Raw genomic sequence first — 19,755 nt, 5'->3', positions numbered from 1 at the left:
CTGTCCTGTATAATCCTCCACCCTTTTTATTTTCTGTTTGTACTAACCTATTGAGATAAAATAGACAATATAGTAAAATCTTTACACATAGTCATATCCTCAAAAATTTCTGAAGCAGAATGAACCCAGTTAAACATACTTAAGTGTTAGATTGCTTTTAATGACAATAGAAAAAGCAAGAAGTACAGCTTCATTTCTAGTCTGTTCTGGGATTATTTTCATCTCCATTAGGACAAAGCTAATGCAACGCTTACTTTCTATTTAAATCTTATTTTGAAGGTTAATTGGAACTTATTATAATGCATTAAAGTGATTCCTCTGTGTGAAGAGGAATTTCTTACTGAATGATGTAATCAAGATTAATTTTCTGTAATTTTTGTCTCACCTGGTCCCTCCCAAATTATATCACATAGAAAATATATCCAAAGAAAAAGAAGTCTGTCGTATTTTGGGGATCTTACATTTTGTGTATGTCACTTAATATCTTCCAATAAAACAGTTATTTTTATTAAAAAAAGAAAAAATTGTTTGCTTGTATTTCTGGGCTTATTTTAATTACTTAGATTCAAACATACAATGGTGAGCAAAACAATGAGGTAAACTTCTATGATGATATGTTCATGTATTCTGAAACCTAATACAAAATCATGCTGGCTTTTAATAATGCCTAATTTAAAGATAAATGCTAGACATATCTGTAGGTCATATAATTAAACATTTATATTAAAAAATACTGGGAAGTTTTTTATTTATTTATCATTTTGTGTCTTTTCAAGTCATAGTCTAGAATCAATGTCCTACAGTCTGTTCAGTTCTCTAAAGGACACAAACACTAAAGCAGAGAAACAGAACTCCAATCACCCCTGCTACCAGAGAGGAGAATGTCTAACCTTTCCCTAAAATAATAGTAAGGTCATGAGTTCTATCATGAAATATATTCTTATTGGAGTAGATAATTTCTTGGTTTCAAAGTCATGCAGGAAAAGCCATTGGCAGTGAGAAAACAGTACAAGAGAAAATGCTAAACCAGCCCAAATAAGCAGGTTGTGAAACAATTAAAAATAATTTTAAAAGGAACAAAATCTGTTTAACTAGCATATTTGCAAAATTGAGTGTTACCATTTTAGATACAAATTTCAAGCTATCTCTTTTTAGGTATCAATTTAATGTAATTAATAGTCTATTTAAATCAAGATAGCTATTAAGAGATCAGATCCTTTGTCCTTTATTAGTTTTGTCTTAAAACAGCTACAAAGCAACCCACAACCTTATGTCACATTAACCAGTCATTCAGCATATTGCTATATGAATAGCTCACGAATTATATATGAGGGAAAAACCTTCTTAAGAAATATTGGATGAGATTTTGCTTGTGTCTACAAGCCTAACTCAAAAAACCATTTCTTTATACATCATAGTCAGTTCTAAGATTCATATCAATACTGTAGTAGCCTCTAGCTAGAAAGAAAGTCACTGAGGATAGTGAGGTTTCAATAAGGCATTCACTGTTTATTCATACCATTTTCCACTACTACCTGACACATAATGTGAGTTATTGGAATAACAAAAAAGTATTGCAAATGGTATTGTTAAAAGGAAATGGATACCGGTCATATTGAATATGCACATGCAAAGGGTGTAGAAAGTGCCCTAAGAGCCAGTGTCGCAATATTGAATAAAATGAACCCTGTGTTAGATGAAAATATTCCTGCTTACTTACCGGGGGTGAATAATAAAAAAAACCCAAAACATTAGCTGTTGGTGGTGGGTTTGTTTGGGTTTTTTTTTAATACAAGTTGGCACATTAATATTACATGACTTCTCATACTAAATGATCGGAGACCTATGAACTCTGCTATGAATATGAAAAGCTGTGATTTTATGTATTTTTGTGATACTGTTGTAGAGGATGGAGAGAGATCAGGCAAGGACTCTAACTATGGTAACAACAACTTCTGATAAAAATAGTTGTATTTGATATTAGTCCTTTGTGAAGCAGTCAATAATACACAAATGTTTGCTGTATATGTTGCAGGGTTTCTCTTTTGTCCATCGTTGTTTGAGAAATTACCTCATTACCTATCCCATTGAAAACTATGTTGTTGTGAAAAGAATTGAGGCATTTTTCATAGCAGTTTATACAGCTGACCATAAACCGAGCATGGATCAGTACGCCGCATTCTGTAACTCTTGTGCAAAGTCTTGCATTGATTAGAGTTGACAGGGAAATGCCTGTTGTTAAAATCCATCCAATGTTAGCAGAAAAGTGGCATGAAACAGGTTGAACATGTGATAGCTGCTGGCGCTTTCAATGTAGTCTATTCAAATGTCAGATTAGTAAAGCGGTTTGGGGGTTTTGTGCATTGTGTTTAGCACAAGCCAGAAAAATCTAGTGCTATGGTCATTTCCTGCTGAGTCAGAATGCAGCAAAGCTGCTCAATGTGAATGCACTGGTCTACGGGAGATGGTTGCTTTCTGCTCTGTGCTGGAGAAGAGACTGTGGTTTATTTGGAAAAGTAGGAGTGATCAAAGAGCTTCTATGAGATTTGTGAAGGAAAGTATTTCGATATGTTTCTAAAACTCTTCTTTCAAAGCACAGTTTATCTCTTTAGCTGCTTTGCTTTGGGGGTTTTCTGAGTGAATTGCTAACACTTGTGAATATATGGTTGCTGGAAGAGATGGCACTTCAGAGTGTTTCACGCATAATATTGAAAGAGGCTTAAAATCAACAACAGATCTGTAAAGATAACTCTGGATTATTTTACAGAAATAATTTTAGTAAATGGGATTTACCCACGATATATATTTAAACAGAAATCGTAACATATGGGTATTTCAACTAGAGAAGTTGGACTACTTCCTTTCTACCAGAGAAAACAGACTGCGAAGTCTCCCAGCTGTATTCCTGCTCTGATAATGTTCTTTCCCTCCTTTCCTCCAGTTTTTGCCTGTGTGGAGAATAGGCATTTCTTATGTTCCCTGCAAGTGAACCTTTGCAAGAAGTTCTTTTTCTTGGAAAGTAAGTTTCTCTGTATTTATTTATCTCTATGCATTTTTTCCTTCTCTTACTCCCTAAATATACTTGGCTTGCATTTAGAGGAAACTTTTAAAACCTTTGAAAATATCGCATGTTGGGTAGCTCCATGGATGATATTTTATGGAAATGAATTACTGGCCTCATGTATTTGTTTTAGGTTGTATGTGAAATATTGGTAAATTCACAGGAAAGAAGTGTGAGAGATGAATAATAAAAGGTTGGTTTGATAAACTGAGCAAGGATGATCTTTCGTTAGGGAGCAGAAGCATAAATTTCCCATTTACTTTGCCCTCTCGGCATGTCTGAGCTCCAATATTGTGAGTTTCATCTACAACTAATTGCTTCTGGCCTCTCGTAAGAACACCATGTCTGACAGTGACAGTGTTTGATAGAGGAGTGCAAAAAAGGGCCGTAACATGTTGCACAACCCATTCACCTTTCTTTTAACGCCTGGGATAAAAGCCTGCAATCTGCAGTCGGCAACCCAGCAGTGATTAGTAGCAAATTGATGGACGGACAGTGGCTCGTCCAGGCTGGTGTAGTCCACTGTGCTCTGTCTGGCCATGCCTGGGGTCCCACACCAGAGCTTGCTGTTTGCTGGGTGGCCTCCTCTTGCTCTCAATTGAGGATGTTCGCCCCCTGCTTCTGGGACTTCCCTCCAGCAGCCAGCCGGAGCACTGTGAGCGCTGCTGGCAATCTTCCGCCATCCAGCCCCTCTGTCTTCAGCTTTTCTCCATTTCTAGTAAAAGAGTCGAGTAGAGGAGACTGCAAGGTGCAGGACAGGTGGCACCAGGAAGGGAAAGAGAGGGAGTCAGAGTTCCAGCAGCAGCAGGAACAGGATGTGAACAGGAATGATGGATTCAGTCCTGCAGTACTCTTACAAAAGACAAGTGCTTGTCATAGTATAACAGATGTGCTTATTCTTGGATAAACTGCAGTGGATGCTGTTATCGTTGTACGTGCCTAGTAAGTTATATTTTGTTTGGAAAGCCGCTATACGCTACATAGTAGCCACAGGAATGAAAAGTTCTGCCATTGGATTGTGTTGAGCCCATCAGATAGGTTCTGTGGAAGGCAGAATAGAAGAAAGTGTCTAGACTTACTTGTAAAAAGGAATTCATGTATTAGATGAAAGAGTTGTTATCTAGGAGAGATGTTTAGCTACACAAGTAACTGTAAGCCTGATTCCTTATTCAGTAAGTGACAAAGCTTCTCAAACAGACCACATAATGTGAGTTCAGGACACCAAAACATAGAATCGTAGAATAATTTGGGTTGGAAGGAATGTCCAGCAAGGGTTGCTCAAAGCAGGGCCAAATTCCAAGGTAGAGTGGCCTGACCAGGGTTGTATCCAGTCAAGTTTTCAATATCTGTAAGGTTGGAGGTTTCATTTCCACCTCTCTCAGCACCTGTTCAGTGTTTGAACACCTTGTGAAATTTTTTTTTTCCTAATACCTAATTGAAATTTCCCTAGTTGTAACTTGTGTCTGTCAGTAACAAACAAGCAGGTGAGACACCTCCATCTAAAAATAAATAAGCTCAAGTGGAAAACTGGACCAAGGAGTAGTTTAAAGTCATGAAAAATATCAGAATTAATAAAAATATACACAGTGCTTTAAAAATAGACGTGGCACCTCACTTTGACCTCAAGTCAACAGCAATTTTATACTTAAAGTGAAAGAGGTTAGACTCATCATAGGATTTGCACTCAGGAGTTTTTATTTGACTGCCCTCTGGACGTCAAGGTCAGAAAGAACATGCAGATTGTAGCGCAATATTTAAAAAAGCCCAAAGATTAATGGAGTGTTGGAGCATATAATAGGGATATACCTTCTCATACAATCATTAAAAGTGGCTCAAAGAGAAGAGGACGACAAAACATGAACACGCAGACAGCAGAAGTATGTGAATTGCCACCTTTTTGGTGGAGGACCAGGATTAAGAGGGGCAGCAGTTAATCTGTTCCCTGCTTTAATTCCTTATTCTGCCTGCATCCGGTAAATAGCCACCTGGGAGACCTGCAAAAGACAAGCTAGAAAATCTTTGACATAGAGTAGAAGTTGCTTGAAGGAGTAGCTGGCTATATTTCTCAAGAAAATAGGGTTAATTTGAATTAAAAATTCTTTTAAATCCTCAGTTTTCTTATTTTTTAATAGGTCTCTGATCAGAGTACTTTTTAGTATATGTGGTATATATAGCAGGGCAGCATTAATTAAGCTCAAAAAGGTGTTAATCCTCAGCAGAGACAAAATGCGCAGGACAGCAGGCATTTAGAAGCAAAAACAGAAAATTCCCTAAGAAATCAGGAAAGCAAAAAAGACAGTGGAAGTATCTAAAACCACCATAGAGCTGAGAAGGTAAAAAAGTGTATGAAAAGCATTCATAGGAATTAGAGATTAAATTTTAATTTTCAAAGGAGAAGATGTATAAATGAAGAGTAGCGGTAAGCAGTAATCACACTAGGACACATAAGGAGAAATTCGACATCTAAACTTAGCCAAAGAAAAAACAGTCAGTGATGTTTTATTACTGATGGATATGTTTTGAAGAGACTCTGTGAACAGAGAAAGAATATGAAAGAACCTCTTTCTTGTAAGGTACATTTAAAAAAAGTTTGAAAATAATTTGTAGAATTGCTCATGACAATAGGAGGATCATTGCATTCTGGAAATTAAGCTAATGGTCCCAGTTTAGCAATTGGGACATTGCTAGTCCCAGGAACTTGTTACTCCTTGTTTTAATGCTAAATTTGGCCACTTAAAGGGGATAGAGTCAGGAAAATACTTTCAGTCTGAAAACTCATTCAGGCAACAGTGATCCATGTCTGAATAGAATTGGTTGGAAAGCGGGATGTTTGTTGTGAGAACCTGGAACTATTCACCACAAAGATAGACACTAAAATGCATGGGCATCGACAGAGAAAGGTCACAATTTTCCATGAAAAGCAGACACATTTTCTGGAAGATATTTGGTTAATCAGAAATGTAGTTTTATGTTATAGGACAATGTTTGCCAGCCTTAGCTGTGGAGCATGAACTTGTTAGTGATACTAATTCACCTCAGGTACAGATGATGAATGGTACTCCAGATGTAAAAGTTCAAAACCATCACGTGTTTTGTTTGGCTTCTTAAATTTTCATCAGTGCTTTGCCTTCCTGTAGGCTGGCATTTCACTTTTTTAGGTCCGTTTTTTGGTTTCTTTGTCCTTTGGAAAGTTAGCATCCCATGACATTTATATATGCCTAAAAGTCATCTAGAAGATGATATTTAGAATGAAATAAAAAGAGTAGTAGAAATTAATAAGGAAGCGCACAGTGTAACAAAGGATAAAGGATAGGCTATAAGATCTGTAAAAGATGTAATTTTTGTCTCTTATAAGGTGTTTAGCTTGTACACTCTGAAAATTATGGATCAACCTTCTCATGTTTGCCTTGCCTAGTGGAACACACCACAAATATAGTCACAGTGCAAATAATAAAAACAACAGTAAGGTGGAGATGAAAACTTTTAAAGCACTAAAGAAATAAGTTAGAAGAGGCAGGGGGAAAAAAATTAAGAAAATTGAACGGGGAGGGGGCCATGTCTCCTATAAATTCTTACAGAAATAACATTTTTTCTTCACTATGTTGTCATCTTTTTTTTCATTACTGCATTGTCTAAAGTGTAAGATCCTTGGTTTAAATATACAGGAGGTGAGTTTTAGAAATTATGTTACTAAGAGAAGCTGTGTTGCACAGAAAGTTGAGAGAGAATGGAAAATACTTGAAGCACAGTAGGAACAGCAGGCCCATGAAAGAGACTTTACCGTACCTGATATTTGGCAGGTAAAATAAATTGCCAGGAGGAGCACGCTACTTAAAAGAGAGAACTTTCTGCCTCATTCTCAAAAAAAGGATAAAGATCTAACTGCTAGGAATGAGTGAAAACTTCCCAAGAAAAAGGAATCAAGCATTTACCAAAACTAATAGTCAAGTTTGTTGAAGCAGGCCACTTGTTGTTCATATTTGGCGTGCCTGCCATTTATTAATGCAGGAGGCAGCTGGACACGAGTGCTGATCCCCATCATTTGCTATGGCAAGTTCCTTGCTACTCTAGCAGTGAAGAAATGAGTTTGAAAGCCTGAAAAATGCAATGCCGCACCCATCTTGGTGAGCAAGCATATGCCTGGATTTGGGAGAAGTTTACAACCTTTGGCAGACAGAGCTGGTTTGTAAACGCTGGTAGTTACTGCTCCCCAGAGTACATAGTCCTGGTTAATGTTTTGTTTATAATACATGGAGTCCTGAAGTCATGAAATGCATGGTTACGAAACATGACTAAACATGTTTTTAAGGGAGGCTCATGGGTCTGGTGGCAAAAATGTTGCACAGAATGAGAGTATGGTAGCGCAAGCGTGCCACGGGCCTCTCCTTAGCTGAGGTGTGAAAGCTGTGACAGCTGTGAAATACTTGAAAGCCAGTGCACCTGGAAGAGGCCGTTGAAAGACACATTAGCCTTCAGTCTGGCATCCACACATTAAAGGAGGCATTTGCTGCAAGCTAAAGAACCCTCATTTTTGGTATCTGTGTTCAACACCTAGGTGAAGGGACAGAGAAATGAGCTCTTCCACAAGCCGCAAAAGCAGTAAAGCCTGATCTTTTCCAAATTTGACATATGTCCCAACATACCTCTTTACAACAACCCCAGCCCCCTCCCATACCCACTCCACCCCCAAAACCTCTTTTTTTTCCCCAGAGTATCACCAGCTTCCTCCTGTGCTGCCCTCCTCTCTGGCTGAGCAGCAAGCAGCATGCTACCTGTCCAGAGCAGAGGCTGAGCGTGTGCTGGCTGACCACTGCCCTCCAGGATAAATAGTAGTTATTATAAATACCTCTCCCTCTCCTCTACCCAACTGCCAGCGTTCACTGCGTTTTTAGAAACTTGATTGTCTTCAGTACTGCTGCCCCTCTGCCGATTTGTTTGAAATTGGACAGCCGGTTCACAAGTTATGGAGATAGACGAAAAGCTCCAGGGGTTAGGTCTCATTTCTTTCGGAAATCAGGGTTTAAACAAACGGTCACAGATCAGTGATTAGATTGCAGCTTCTGCTGAGAACTTCATGGGCTGAGCCAGTCAAAGTTACAAGCCTAAAACAAACGCGTGCAGCATGATACTAAGTTTTATCAGCATGACTGCTATATAGGCCCCATACGCCCCAGAAAAACACTGCCTTGGAGGTATTTTTAGCAAAGGAAGCTAGGTTTGTAAAAAGTGGAACTTGCACATTTCACCTGCTACAGCTTTCTCTTTTCTTCCACAGAAATTCCATGCTGTTTCAGATGGATGCCTGGCTTAGAGTGACGGACATGCAGTGCACAATCCCTAGCAGAAGCTGAAAATGGATGACACCTACTGATGCTTTTCAATAACATCATCTCCTCTTTTCATCTCCTCTTTTCCTGTTTGAGATGGGTGATGTAATCATCAGGAAAAAGTTCTAAAATAAGCCCGAGTGACCTCTTTGTCCCTTGACTCCTCTTTCCACAAGTCTGAAAACCATCAGAAGAAATGACCAGTCAACTACCAGAGGAGTCTGTGGAGACCCAAAGCACAGATGAGCTTGAGTGCAAGATCTGTTACAGTCGCTATAACCTACGACAGAGAAAACCGAAAGTGCTGGAGTGTTGTCACAGAGTATGTGCCAAATGCCTCTGCAAGATCATAGACTTCGGTGATTCCCCACAAGGAGTCATAGTATGCCCATTTTGCAGGTTCGAAACATGCCTGCCAGATGATGAGGTTAATAGTCTTCCTGATGACAACAACATTCTTCTGAATTTAGCTTGTGGGGGGAAGGGAAAGAAGTGCCTACCAGACAACCCAACAGAACTGTTGCTGACTCCCAAAAGGTTGGCGTCTCTGGTTAGCCCTTCTCACACGTCTTCTAATTGCCTGGTTATAACAATCATGGAAGTACAAAGAGAAAGTCCCCAGACTCTGAGCTCAACCCCCGTGGTGGAGTTTTACAGGCCTACAAGTTTTGACTCCGTTGCAACTGTGTCCCACAACTGGACAGTGTGGAACTGCACATCTTTGCTCTTCCAGACCTCAATTCGGGTACTAGTTTGGTTGCTAGGGTTGCTGTACTTTAGTTCCTTGCCTTTAGGAATCTATTTACTGGTATCTAAAAAAGTCACCCTTGGGGTTGTCTTTGTAAGCCTTGTTCCTTCAAGCCTTGTTATTCTCATGGTTTATGGCTTTTGCCAGTGTGTTTGCCATGAAGTTCTAGACTGCATGTCATCTTGATAACAAATACAGTAAAGTAAGGTGTATTGCCATATGTGTAGCATAGTTGATTTATACTGTCTTTGTATTCTTATTTATTCTTACTGTTGTCCATCCCAGTAAATGGACGCAGTGGCCCTAGTCATATGGTCCTTTTATTTCTATTTGGTTTCCTTTTTTTTTCCTCCTCTTTTTAAGCTAAGTAATGGAAACAAAATTTATGTGCTGATTTTAAAAGGCCAGGTTGTAGAAAGGGGTAAAGCAAAATTGCCAAACTTGGTGCCTGCTGCTGCCACTATTCAAATGAGTAGCCCTTTGCTTTCTATTGGCTTGGTCATGTGAGTCAAGGCTGCAGGACCCTCTTCATCCAACGTATCTCATGCATTGGAATATCTGGTTTTTTATCTTTTATAGCAAATGAAATCACTTAGGTAATATTATAAGAAGACAAGCTACCATTGTTTTTTCCAGTTCTTGTTGTAGCAAAAATATTTGTGGGAGGCCAGTTGTCTCAGATTTTTTGCATTCTGCGACATGAGGAACCTTTTTTTTCCCCATGCTAAAAACATGTCTCCAAAATGCTTTCCCTAATCAGAAGCCCACTTTACTTGTCATATAGTTGCAACTCCCTCTGAGATACTCCTGCTAATGAGTACTTCCAGAGACCCAGCCACACATTTGCTCTTCTCTAGATGCACCTGTTTCAGTGCGTATGCACCTTAGGCATCCCTTCAAGGGTTCAGAGCTCTGCAGTCTTCTCTAGCTATGTTTTGTTATTCTCACCCTCCCTCCCAGCATTTTCACCACCTCACCATGTTTCTAGCCCGTTAGTCCTCCTCACAAATTTCCCAGCCAACTTCATGCCCACCTACTCCGTGGTAGCTGCACTTGAGATTTTAGCTTATGTGACTTTAGCTATCAAGATAGATTTTTATTCCCAACTGTTGGGAACTGAACCTTCAATGACTAATACAAATTTCAGAAAAAATCTGAAATGTTTAACTGTTGGGGTTTTGGGTTTTTTTTTTACTTTCTAAGTTCACAGAATGAGCATTGTAAGGAGTTACTGTGACTTTGAGAAGGTTTCTGTTTAATGCATAGTCCTTCAAAATGTTTAATACCCTGAACTCCCTCTGTCACCATTGTGAGTTGATGGCACTCTAGATGTGGCAATGAGGGTGTCTTGATTAGTTGAGTTCAGAGGAATTACCGATGATTTACCATTCCACAAATAGAATCAGGCTCTGTAAGGCTTGCTTGTATGTTGCATGGTTTTGAACTGGAACTTTTTGAACTGGAAGAGCACAAAAATAAGAAATATTTAATGTTTATGTGTATAACTAGGTCTAGTTAACACCACAGCTGCAAACTTGTTTTCCTGTGCACAGCAAGGTAAAAACTGAGAAGGAGGAGTTGAGCAGTGCAAGCATAGTTTTTGGATCGGGCACAAGATTTAGTAATTTAAAGGCAGCATAAGAAGGAGAGAGGTTTCTTGCATCAAGACTGAATGTATGGCCTAGCAATATATTCTTAGAGCAAACTGACTGTGGTAAGAATGAAAAATGCCGATGGGAAAAGGAGAGCATAAGTGGCTGTTGTGTCTGTCAAGAGGATTTGAAGTCAAGCTGGTCCAATTTTTGTAGATGGTGCAGATGGTATCTACAGTTTCATTCCTATTGCAAACATAGGGAAAAATGTGGAAATGTAAAGGCCCTGCTTTTCTTGACACTCATTTTCTAATAGTGCATATGTATATGTGTGTATGTACATATAGACACACATGTAAGGAGAAAACTTCTAGAGAAATTATAGTTTTCAAGTGTATGGAGTTATGGAGCTATGTACTGAATGATTAAAAGAAATGTTTCAGACTTTTCTGTAATGACTTGATAACAATTATAACTAAAATATTTTCAGAATTCCTAGAAATTAGTATTCCTAAGTAAATGTTTTTAATGTTTGTGGTAAAGCACATATAGTTAGGAGCGGTACCATCTCCAATCCTGGTATACTGCAATGTTTGACTCATCTATGAACTAATAAATTTTAAGTATCCAACAACAATCATGTCAAAAAAGCAAGAAAAAATAGAAATGTACGTGATTTTGTAGTACTTCATAACTTTGGGAAGAGATGTATTTGTAGTGTTAGGGATTTATATGTTTTAGGGTTTGTTCCCATTTGTCTGAATATAGTGTCTCTAATAAAGGGCTGCCTAATAGAGGAAGTAGGTTTCGCAAATGTGTGACATATATATATTACCTCTGCACAACGTGTCTCCAGTGCTAGCTGTTGTCTTCTCCTTTTGATTTTCACTTGATTATCTCAGCTCCAGCACCCGGTATTTTGTACTCTGTCTTAAAACAGACCCTAATCTCGGCAGGATTACAGTGGTATCCATTACACAGCACAGATAAATACACCTGTTGCTATACTTCACTACTTTTAAGACTGCCACCCGTTAAATTTATGCTGTTGTTTTAGGCCCTGCTGCAATACTAACCCACTCAAAAATTTGAATGTGCAAAAACATATTGATTGTGTAGCTATTCTGCTGCTCAGCCAGAGCACGTTATTACAGCTTTGGTCTCATAAAATTCCTATATGACTTATAATATGGCCATTGAGAATCGCTAGGAGGTCTACATCTCAATTATTTATGGAGAAGATATTTGCTGCGTGACTGAGACTAGAAGAACTTCAGATATTACTCTTTCATTATTTTAATTCTCCACCATCCTTCAGACTTTGAACTGAAAACTCTCATGTTCTCTGCAGTGGAATAACTCTGCTGAAGTCAGTGTAAGTGGGGCCAGGATCAAGTCCTGCATACCTGCCTGCCTATGTTTCCTTCCCTCTGCGTGACTTTCTTCTCTCCTTGGAGAGTAATGGCACCTGTGGTTGTAAAATACTGCCTGCACACCCAGACAATTCCCTTTCACTAGGATTTTATTCCTGCTTTGCCCGCACATGTGACTCAGCCAGGTACAAAGTGTTATAGATTCATTACTACAGGATTAATTTAGTCCAGATGAGATTTTTTTGTTGTTGTTTTAATTCCTGCTTACCATATGGATGCGGACTGTATCCTCACCAGCTGCTCATTTACAGTGTGACGTAATGGCATCCACTGGGGGCTGGGGCGGGATGATGCAGCAGTAGTCGCTGGGCACAACATCAGGAAGGATGTGCTGAGCTGGACAATCCTCTGAGTGGGACCCAGCATGGGATGAAGCTCTTCTGCGAGCGTGGCCTGAGCGTGGGTTCATAAATAGGACGTGGGGCCTTGGGGCTGGTGGTGGGCTGTGGCTGAGAAGCTGTGCAAAGCAGAGAGGGGTCTGTGCCTGGGACAAAGGGGCTGTGTTTTAAATAAGGAGTTTGGGGTAGAGCTGCAAACAGAGTCTGATGTTTTTTATATGGACCCTTCTGGGCTTTAAAATTAATTTGGTAATTAAAAGTCATTTGCTACTGCTCCTACAGTTGAGTATTTTTACTTTCCAAATCGCAAAGCATTGAACTTTGTAATTTAAAGAGACCCTTCGATTTGGGCATACTCCCTCTATTATGTTGACTGTGTAAAAGCTATAATCTTTCGAACAGGATTGACCAAAATAAGGACTGTTGTCTTTGGTTTAGCCGCATTGTGAGCTTTGTCCTACAATATTGATCATATGCCTGCAAAACTGTATATGCTGATATATAACACTTAAAATAGGTGAATTCTTGTCCTGATAACACTACTGGCAAACTTCAGTGTTGCCAGCATTTTACAGTGTGTCCAAGAATAAGCGCTCTTCCCAATGGACTTTATTACCTGAAGATACCATTGAGTCCAGCAGCACACAGTCAAATAAACCAGTACAGTACAGGAAAACACAGCTTTCCGCCTGAATGGTGACACATCACTTCAACCAGAGGGAGGGGAACTGAGTAGGTTCACAGGCACGTGGATGATGTTGTGTTTGAGGGAGTTCCTTGTTACTAGGGTACAGAACCATTGTTTTTTCAGTCTAACCATTTCCAGGGCTAGATTCAACTCACTTTTCCCGATTACTTTTCTGCCCTCTCTGCTGGGACAAGGCTATATGGAACTGTGGGTAAGCAGTGTTTTGAAATTAAACAATGTTTCCTACTGTACTGAGTTTGCAGCTCAGCCCAGCAAAACAAGATTAATACTGAAAAGATAGCAAATTGCAGCCGGGACGCGAGAGTGCACAGGGTGCGGAGGGGAAATGGCAGCAGATTGTTGTAATGTTTTTGATGTCAAAGCAAGGAAAACGTGGCTGCATCCTGCCTTGCCTTGGGTGGTTCAAATCTAGTGAGAGGCTGTCCCAAGCCTGAGGGCCGCCATGCCTCGTCACCCTCCGCTGCGTTAGCTCTATGAGAGTTCACTTCAGTTGTGTGTCTTGATTTCTTGTAGCAGTTGTAGGTTGCGATTTCGTCTTCCTGCATGGATGATGGGTGTAGTGAAAGGTCCACAGTGTTTCACTCTTAAACAGGCTCATTTTAACTATGCTAAGGTTTTTCAGGGGTGTTTTTTCTGGATTTCTTCATATTTCTACAAAAGCATGAGTGTGCTTTATTTTAAATAGAGCGGTGCCTTCAAGGATTAAAAAAAAAAAGAAATGAGGGGAACAGGAACTGAGAATTTTGAAATAATTTTAAGATGTTCAAAGTGATGGAAAGAGACTGTTCTGAAAGTCTTTTACTTTCGTACTAGCAGATTAATGTTATCCTTTGAGTGACATCAGTCAATATCTAGTGTTGGAGAATCCTCAGGGAGTTTGTAAGTCTGCCAGACGCTGTACTCCACTGCTTTTCTGTAAAGCACCATTCTGCCTTTTGCATCATTTCCACTTGTCAAAAGTTGAACTGTCACAGTTTGTAAAGAGTTCTGGCACAGAGAATAAATCCCCAATATGGGGATGATAAATCATCTTTTTAGAGATGTGTGTGGCAGTAGCAAAACTTTCAGTGCTAGACCTTAAACAAAGAGAACTCATCTTGCAGCCTGAATCGCTAGCATAAATTTCATTTAAAATCAAGTTTCATTGTGTTGGGCAACACTACAACTAAAAATCCTTTTATTGTATTTCTGCCTCTTGTGTTACACAAATGTGATTTGCATTTTAAAAAATGTATTGAATTGTAGAAATCAGAAATGGGTAGAAAAAAGCCTAGTAAGTTGTTTTATCAGTTTCCTCTGCCCCTGTAGAGATAAATGCTTTGTCTAGTCTGGTTTTACATATCTTAAGTGGTGAAGCCTCCACCTCTTCCCATGAGGGACTTTTCAGCCATTTAATAGGCATCTTTTTTCAGAAAAAACTTTTATGAAATCTGGGAAAGGTATCATATTTATCCCTTTCATACTACACCTGAATAATTCATAATCCTTGTTCAAGAAATGCAAGAGATAAGCAACCAGTTGCTGAACAGCTAATACTTCACTGAGACAGTATGCCTTGTACCAGTAGACATATTTCCTGGCAAGTCCTGACTGACTCTTCTTTCTACATTAGGGAGTGAAAAATGTCAAGTGAAACTGAAGAAATATGTCTTCCCAAGTGCGTACGTGGCAGTATTACTGAAATTTCAAGACGTGCTGAGGCAAACAGCCTACTTCTTTAGATGGAGCTTTTCTTTCTAAAAATGGATGATTTTAGTAGAAGTACACTTCTAAAAAGTGTTTAAATGTCCTCTTCATAAGCAAACCTCTATGTGAGAACCACACTATGTCAAAACTCTTAACTCGTTGAGAGACAAGGCTGGACTGATTGCCACTCACTGCAGAGCAGTTTTTGCTGACAGCTTAGCTCAAAATGAGAAATTAATCCAGTGTTAAGGACAAGAGTTTGAAAAGATGCCTTTGCAACTGTGTCACTGGAATCAGATCTGTGCATGAAAAAGTGACTCATGTCTTGACAGCAGAAACAGTGCATTACCAATTTAATTACAACATATTAGATAATCCTCTGCCTATCTCAAATGACAAGAAGGAGCAGTGTGACTCAGGAAACCCTAGGTGGACAGATGGACTTCATATGGTTTTGCATTTAAAAGACACTTACTTAAAAAAGGAGTACTATGTTTTATAAGAGAATGCTGAGCCTGAGTCAGGTGGATGGTCTGCTAGTGCAAGAAGGGTCTCTAACAGCCAGTGGTGGTGGATGCATGCAAAAATACATATGAACAGCCCATGTGGATGGTGAGCTTCTAATATACCTCCTCATTTATGCCAATCTGCAGTTTGGAGACCAAGCTTTGGAGATGGAGGTTATGTCTATATCTGTGGGTTGGATTCTTGCCTGTAGATTTCCTTGGATTCCTTTAAATGTTGTTTTTAATCCATTTATAGTTTTGGCATCCATGAAATCCCACTGCAGTGAGTTCTATAATTTAATTATATACTTTGTGGAAAAGGTCTGCTTTGTCTTAAAAACTTCTTAGATACCAGTTACAGGTCCCCTACTTTTTCTGCTAGAAAAAGCAGTTCCGAGGTGTGATTGCACATTGTTTCCTCCACACCCCTCAGAACTTCAGCTGTCTCTAGAAATATTAATGTCATTATTTTATCCCTCATACTTCTTCTCATCTACCTCTTTTCCAAGCTGAAGATCCTAGTCAATTTGATCTCTTCTTAGATAGCAGATTCTTCTTTCCATCCCTGACACCACCCATTGTATTTCTTGAACCTTTTCTACTGCTAATTCTTTTTTGCGTTGAGGTGGGGTGAAGCACTAAGACATAGGTTCTAATTAGTGTCATTTGTTACTAAGTTGTGTGACCATGTAAGACACCCGTACTCCCACGGCCGCTGAAATCACTCCGTCGTTGATGACATTCCTGATGGCACATCTGAGGTGTTACACTCGACTACTGTTAGTTTATGTATCATGCATTATATGGAGGGTAAAAACAGGTGCATTGATAAACTTGCTAGCATGTATTTATCCCATGCATTCTAATCTGTCTTCTGAAATTGTCCAGTTCACATGGGTGCAGGAGATGGTAGATTCCAGGAGAAGATTGAATTTGGCGTAGACTGTACAGATTTTAGTTGTATTATGGACATGGCCTGACATTGCTGCACTGAGCAGCTACTCATCAGCAGGCTCTGTAAGACACCTTCTCTCTCTGCCATAGCGGTGTGCCTACCTCACCCACTTGCTGCAACCATCCCCAAACTATAGCCAGAGCTTTTCATTGCCAGAATACTATTTTTTTACGTCTCTTACTTAATCTTTTCTTTCCGCAAGAATTATGGCCTTTTTCATATTCTCCTTTCTTCATTCCAAGAAGAGGAGATGCTGGCAGATAAAAATAATAAAAATAATAATAATGCTGTTTAGAGGGTGAGCCCTTTACATTGCCAGTTAGGGCAAAAGTTAGGGGTCTCTGCCTTCAGCTCCCAAGGACGTATGCAGAGTGCTCAGCAGCTTGCTGTCCTGGGCCCCAGGGAAGGCTCCTTGCAGCCTCTGGAGTGCTTCTTCAAGTTGATGCTCTTCCCATCAACGTTCCAACTTTGTTCCTGCTTTTACTTAGAAAAACTGAGTGACTGTAAAAAAAACATTATTATTGCATTAAAACCAGATAGGGCTTATTTTCTCTCAGCAAAGAATAAAATTCTGAGGCCGAAACTCAGGAATTTTGTGGCGCTTCCAGGGTCAGCTGCAAACCTCTGATGACTTTTTTGCTTGTTTTGGTAATGAAACACCAACAGCCTCAGGACAGTGAGGCTGTATAAATCATGCAGGTAGTTTATGAAGCTTCACAAGTAGGTTTCAAAAGTGTGAAGAAACAGAAAAAGGTGAAAAGAAGCTTAATCACACAATAGGGCTTGGGTGGAGAGGGCAAACAGCTGGATGTAACGTGACAAGACAAGAGGTTATAGAAATAATGCATGAAGACAGGTAGAATGTGAGAAATACCTGTGCAAACTCCAGTGAATTATCAACGCACTGCAGTGTGTAGTTCTTGATCCACCAAACCGAAAAACACAAAAGGTCTAAGCATGTATTGCTTTACTTTATACTTTGTCTCCTAAAATCCACTGGTTTTACATTCCAGATCAGCTTGAGGCTTACCAAATGTAGTGTGAGTTTCATGGGAGGAGTTTGACTGCTGTAACTTTGCCTTGTATAGTTGTCTTTTTTAGTTTGATGAAGCAAAGTCGTAGTGCGGGGACTGCTTTTTGTTTGTTTGTATTTCAGGAGTGGAATGATGAAATACAATGTAACCTTGCAGACACGGAAACTATAACATGGTAGCAAATGGCAAGAGTACAACTATTCCTATCTGAAATAATGAAGTACTAATGTAAAAGCAATTGTTTCACTCAATAAAAATCTAATTTTTCAGTAAAGATTTGTCATGATAAGCATATTTCTTAATGCCTGGATTTGGAGGTCTTTCAGATTTCGTTCCTGTTGTTCATCAGAACAGTTTAATAGACTGAAGGTGAGTACGAGATAGTATTTCACAGTACTTTAACCACATAGGACAAAATATTTCTGTTTACTGCATGAGAATGTGAAGTATTTTGTGTAAAGGAAGATTGCAAAAAATTGAACAAAAGCTGGGCAGATTTCTAGATGGTCACTCAACCACGTATTTTTAAGATAGAATGACAGCGTGTATGAGGGAGCGTTCCAGGTAGGAGACAGAAGGTGCTTTGGAGCGTGTGTTCTGCACTGGAGTCCTACTTTTTCTGACCTTGCCCACTGACTGTTATTAAAAGCACAGGGCTAATTCCTAGTTTAGAGAAGGAGGTTCTCGCCTGGGAGCCCTTGTTACAGGCATCTCTAAAACCTGAGCCAGCGTTTGCATCTTCTGAAGGCTGCAAGCTGCAGGTTGTCCCTCGTGTTGTTAGAGAGGTGGCGGTGGAGCCTTGTCCCAGGGGACATGGGTGTGATCTGCGCACGCATGTGCACAGGGAAATGCAGCTGCCCAGCAAACGCAGGCTCCCCCAGCATGGATTATTCCCTCTTTTAGCAGGACTACAAGGGGTGAGTGTGTTGTGTAACTGCTGGCTTCGGGCACAGCTGGACCATATAGGAGCACAACTCACAGGGTTGCGATGTGTAATCTTGTAGTAGCAGGTAGAATAGGAAGATTTATTCACATTAGCCAGTATGTGGCCATTGACGTTATCTGCATTTTGAGCGGATGAGACTTCAGTGTAGTGATGGTTAGATATAAAACTCATGCAGTGGCTTCTTTATTTTTTAGACTGCAAAACCTCACCTGCCACACTTTGCTTCTTTTTTGTCTATTCATCTGAGGGATGGCCCAGAACTTTACGGTAAGCTTTCCGATTTCCAGATCTCATGAGCCTCTAAGCTTGTAGATATTTGAACGCTGACTTGTGGGCTAAATGCGCTCTGAGATGAGAGTAAACCATCTTTGGGAAAAGGTGGAGGTGTACTATCTTTCCCTTCTAGTGTAGAAATAAAATCTCAAATTAAAATTTAGGCATTTGTTTTTTTCCACAGGAAATTCAAACATTAATTTTCTTTTCAGCTTCATTTTTACTGCACCAGAATTGCAGATATTTTCCTGTTTTTTCCCAACACAGTCCTATGCATACGTTGAGGAAATCAAGTGCGGTACATAAGCAAATGAGAGAGAGCACGATCTTCGCTCAAAAGTTCTTTGTGTCTTTGTTGAACTGTACTGATAAAAGCAGTGTAAAAAAAAACTTTGGCAGAAGAGGCAGCTTTGTTAGGTATCCAAAGGGCTGAGCTTTTAGCGCTCAGCCAGCATTTCTGGAACTTCCAAAGAGGAGAATAAATGAAGCTTCGGCCTGGATTCTCGATACATTAGAGCTAAAAGCCAGCTCTCCCTGTCCTCAAATACAGAAAATACCAGCAGCTGCTTACGCATCGCAAAGGGATGCGAACCTGTTCCTCTTGCCATTGACACATTATTCAGAAGGCTGATTATTTGTTGGTTAATTTTGCTAAAGGCACTGTTATTTTGACCTGGAACTGAGCCTCTGGTAGGAGCCGGGAAACGCACCTCAGCATCACCTGGTTGTACGTCCATCCCTGTAGCAACCTGGTGGGGAGGACCGGGAAGGCTGTGTCTCCCAGGCCTTGTACGATGACGACATTTAGAGATGCCTCTTGAAACATGCTACCTGCCAGATGCACCTGCTTGTCTGGAGCGTAAATCACAGCTGTCTCCTTGACCAAGGAGATACAGCTGGACCATTTGGTGCCAGACAACTCCGGGAAATCCTACAGAGCGATCTGAGCTGGCTTCAAAGAGAGAATTGGGAGGAAGAGCCTTGTGGGTATCACGGAGTGTGCTCTTTACACAGCGGCAAGGGAAGAAGCCCTGCGTTCCCATTCACGTGAAGAGCAATGGACTATTCATTCCCAGCCTAGCATTGCGTGCGTTTACCCGGTGTAAGTGCCGCAGGAAGCGTTCTCACTTGACACCATTAATTTGGA

General features: G+C 40.0%; 1 protein-coding gene across 2 annotated transcripts in view; it reads left to right on the top strand.

The window, feature by feature from the left end:
- RNF182 (ring finger protein 182) overlaps positions 1-17,575 on the top strand; it is a 37,530-nt gene extending 19,955 nt beyond the window's left edge. Inside the window, exons 2-3 of one of the 2 annotated variants that reach the window (XM_075416849.1) lie at positions 2,942-3,019; positions 8,337-17,575. In XM_075416849.1, coding sequence (XP_075272964.1) covers positions 8,585-9,322 — 738 coding nt within the window. In that variant the 5' untranslated portion in view covers positions 2,942-3,019; positions 8,337-8,584 and the 3' untranslated portion in view covers positions 9,323-17,575. The remainder of the gene's footprint in view (positions 1-2,941; positions 3,020-8,336) is intronic. The other variant, XM_075416850.1, reaches the window with a different exon arrangement.
- The last annotated feature ends 2,180 nt before the right edge of the window (positions 17,576-19,755 follow it).

The sequence above is a fragment of the Opisthocomus hoazin genome, chromosome 3, assembly GCF_030867145.1.
Source record: "Opisthocomus hoazin isolate bOpiHoa1 chromosome 3, bOpiHoa1.hap1, whole genome shotgun sequence".
Taxonomy (NCBI): Eukaryota; Metazoa; Chordata; class Aves; order Opisthocomiformes; family Opisthocomidae; genus Opisthocomus; species Opisthocomus hoazin.
The sequence above is the reverse complement of the archived record's forward strand: the minus strand, read 5'-3'. Positions and strand labels throughout refer to the sequence as shown.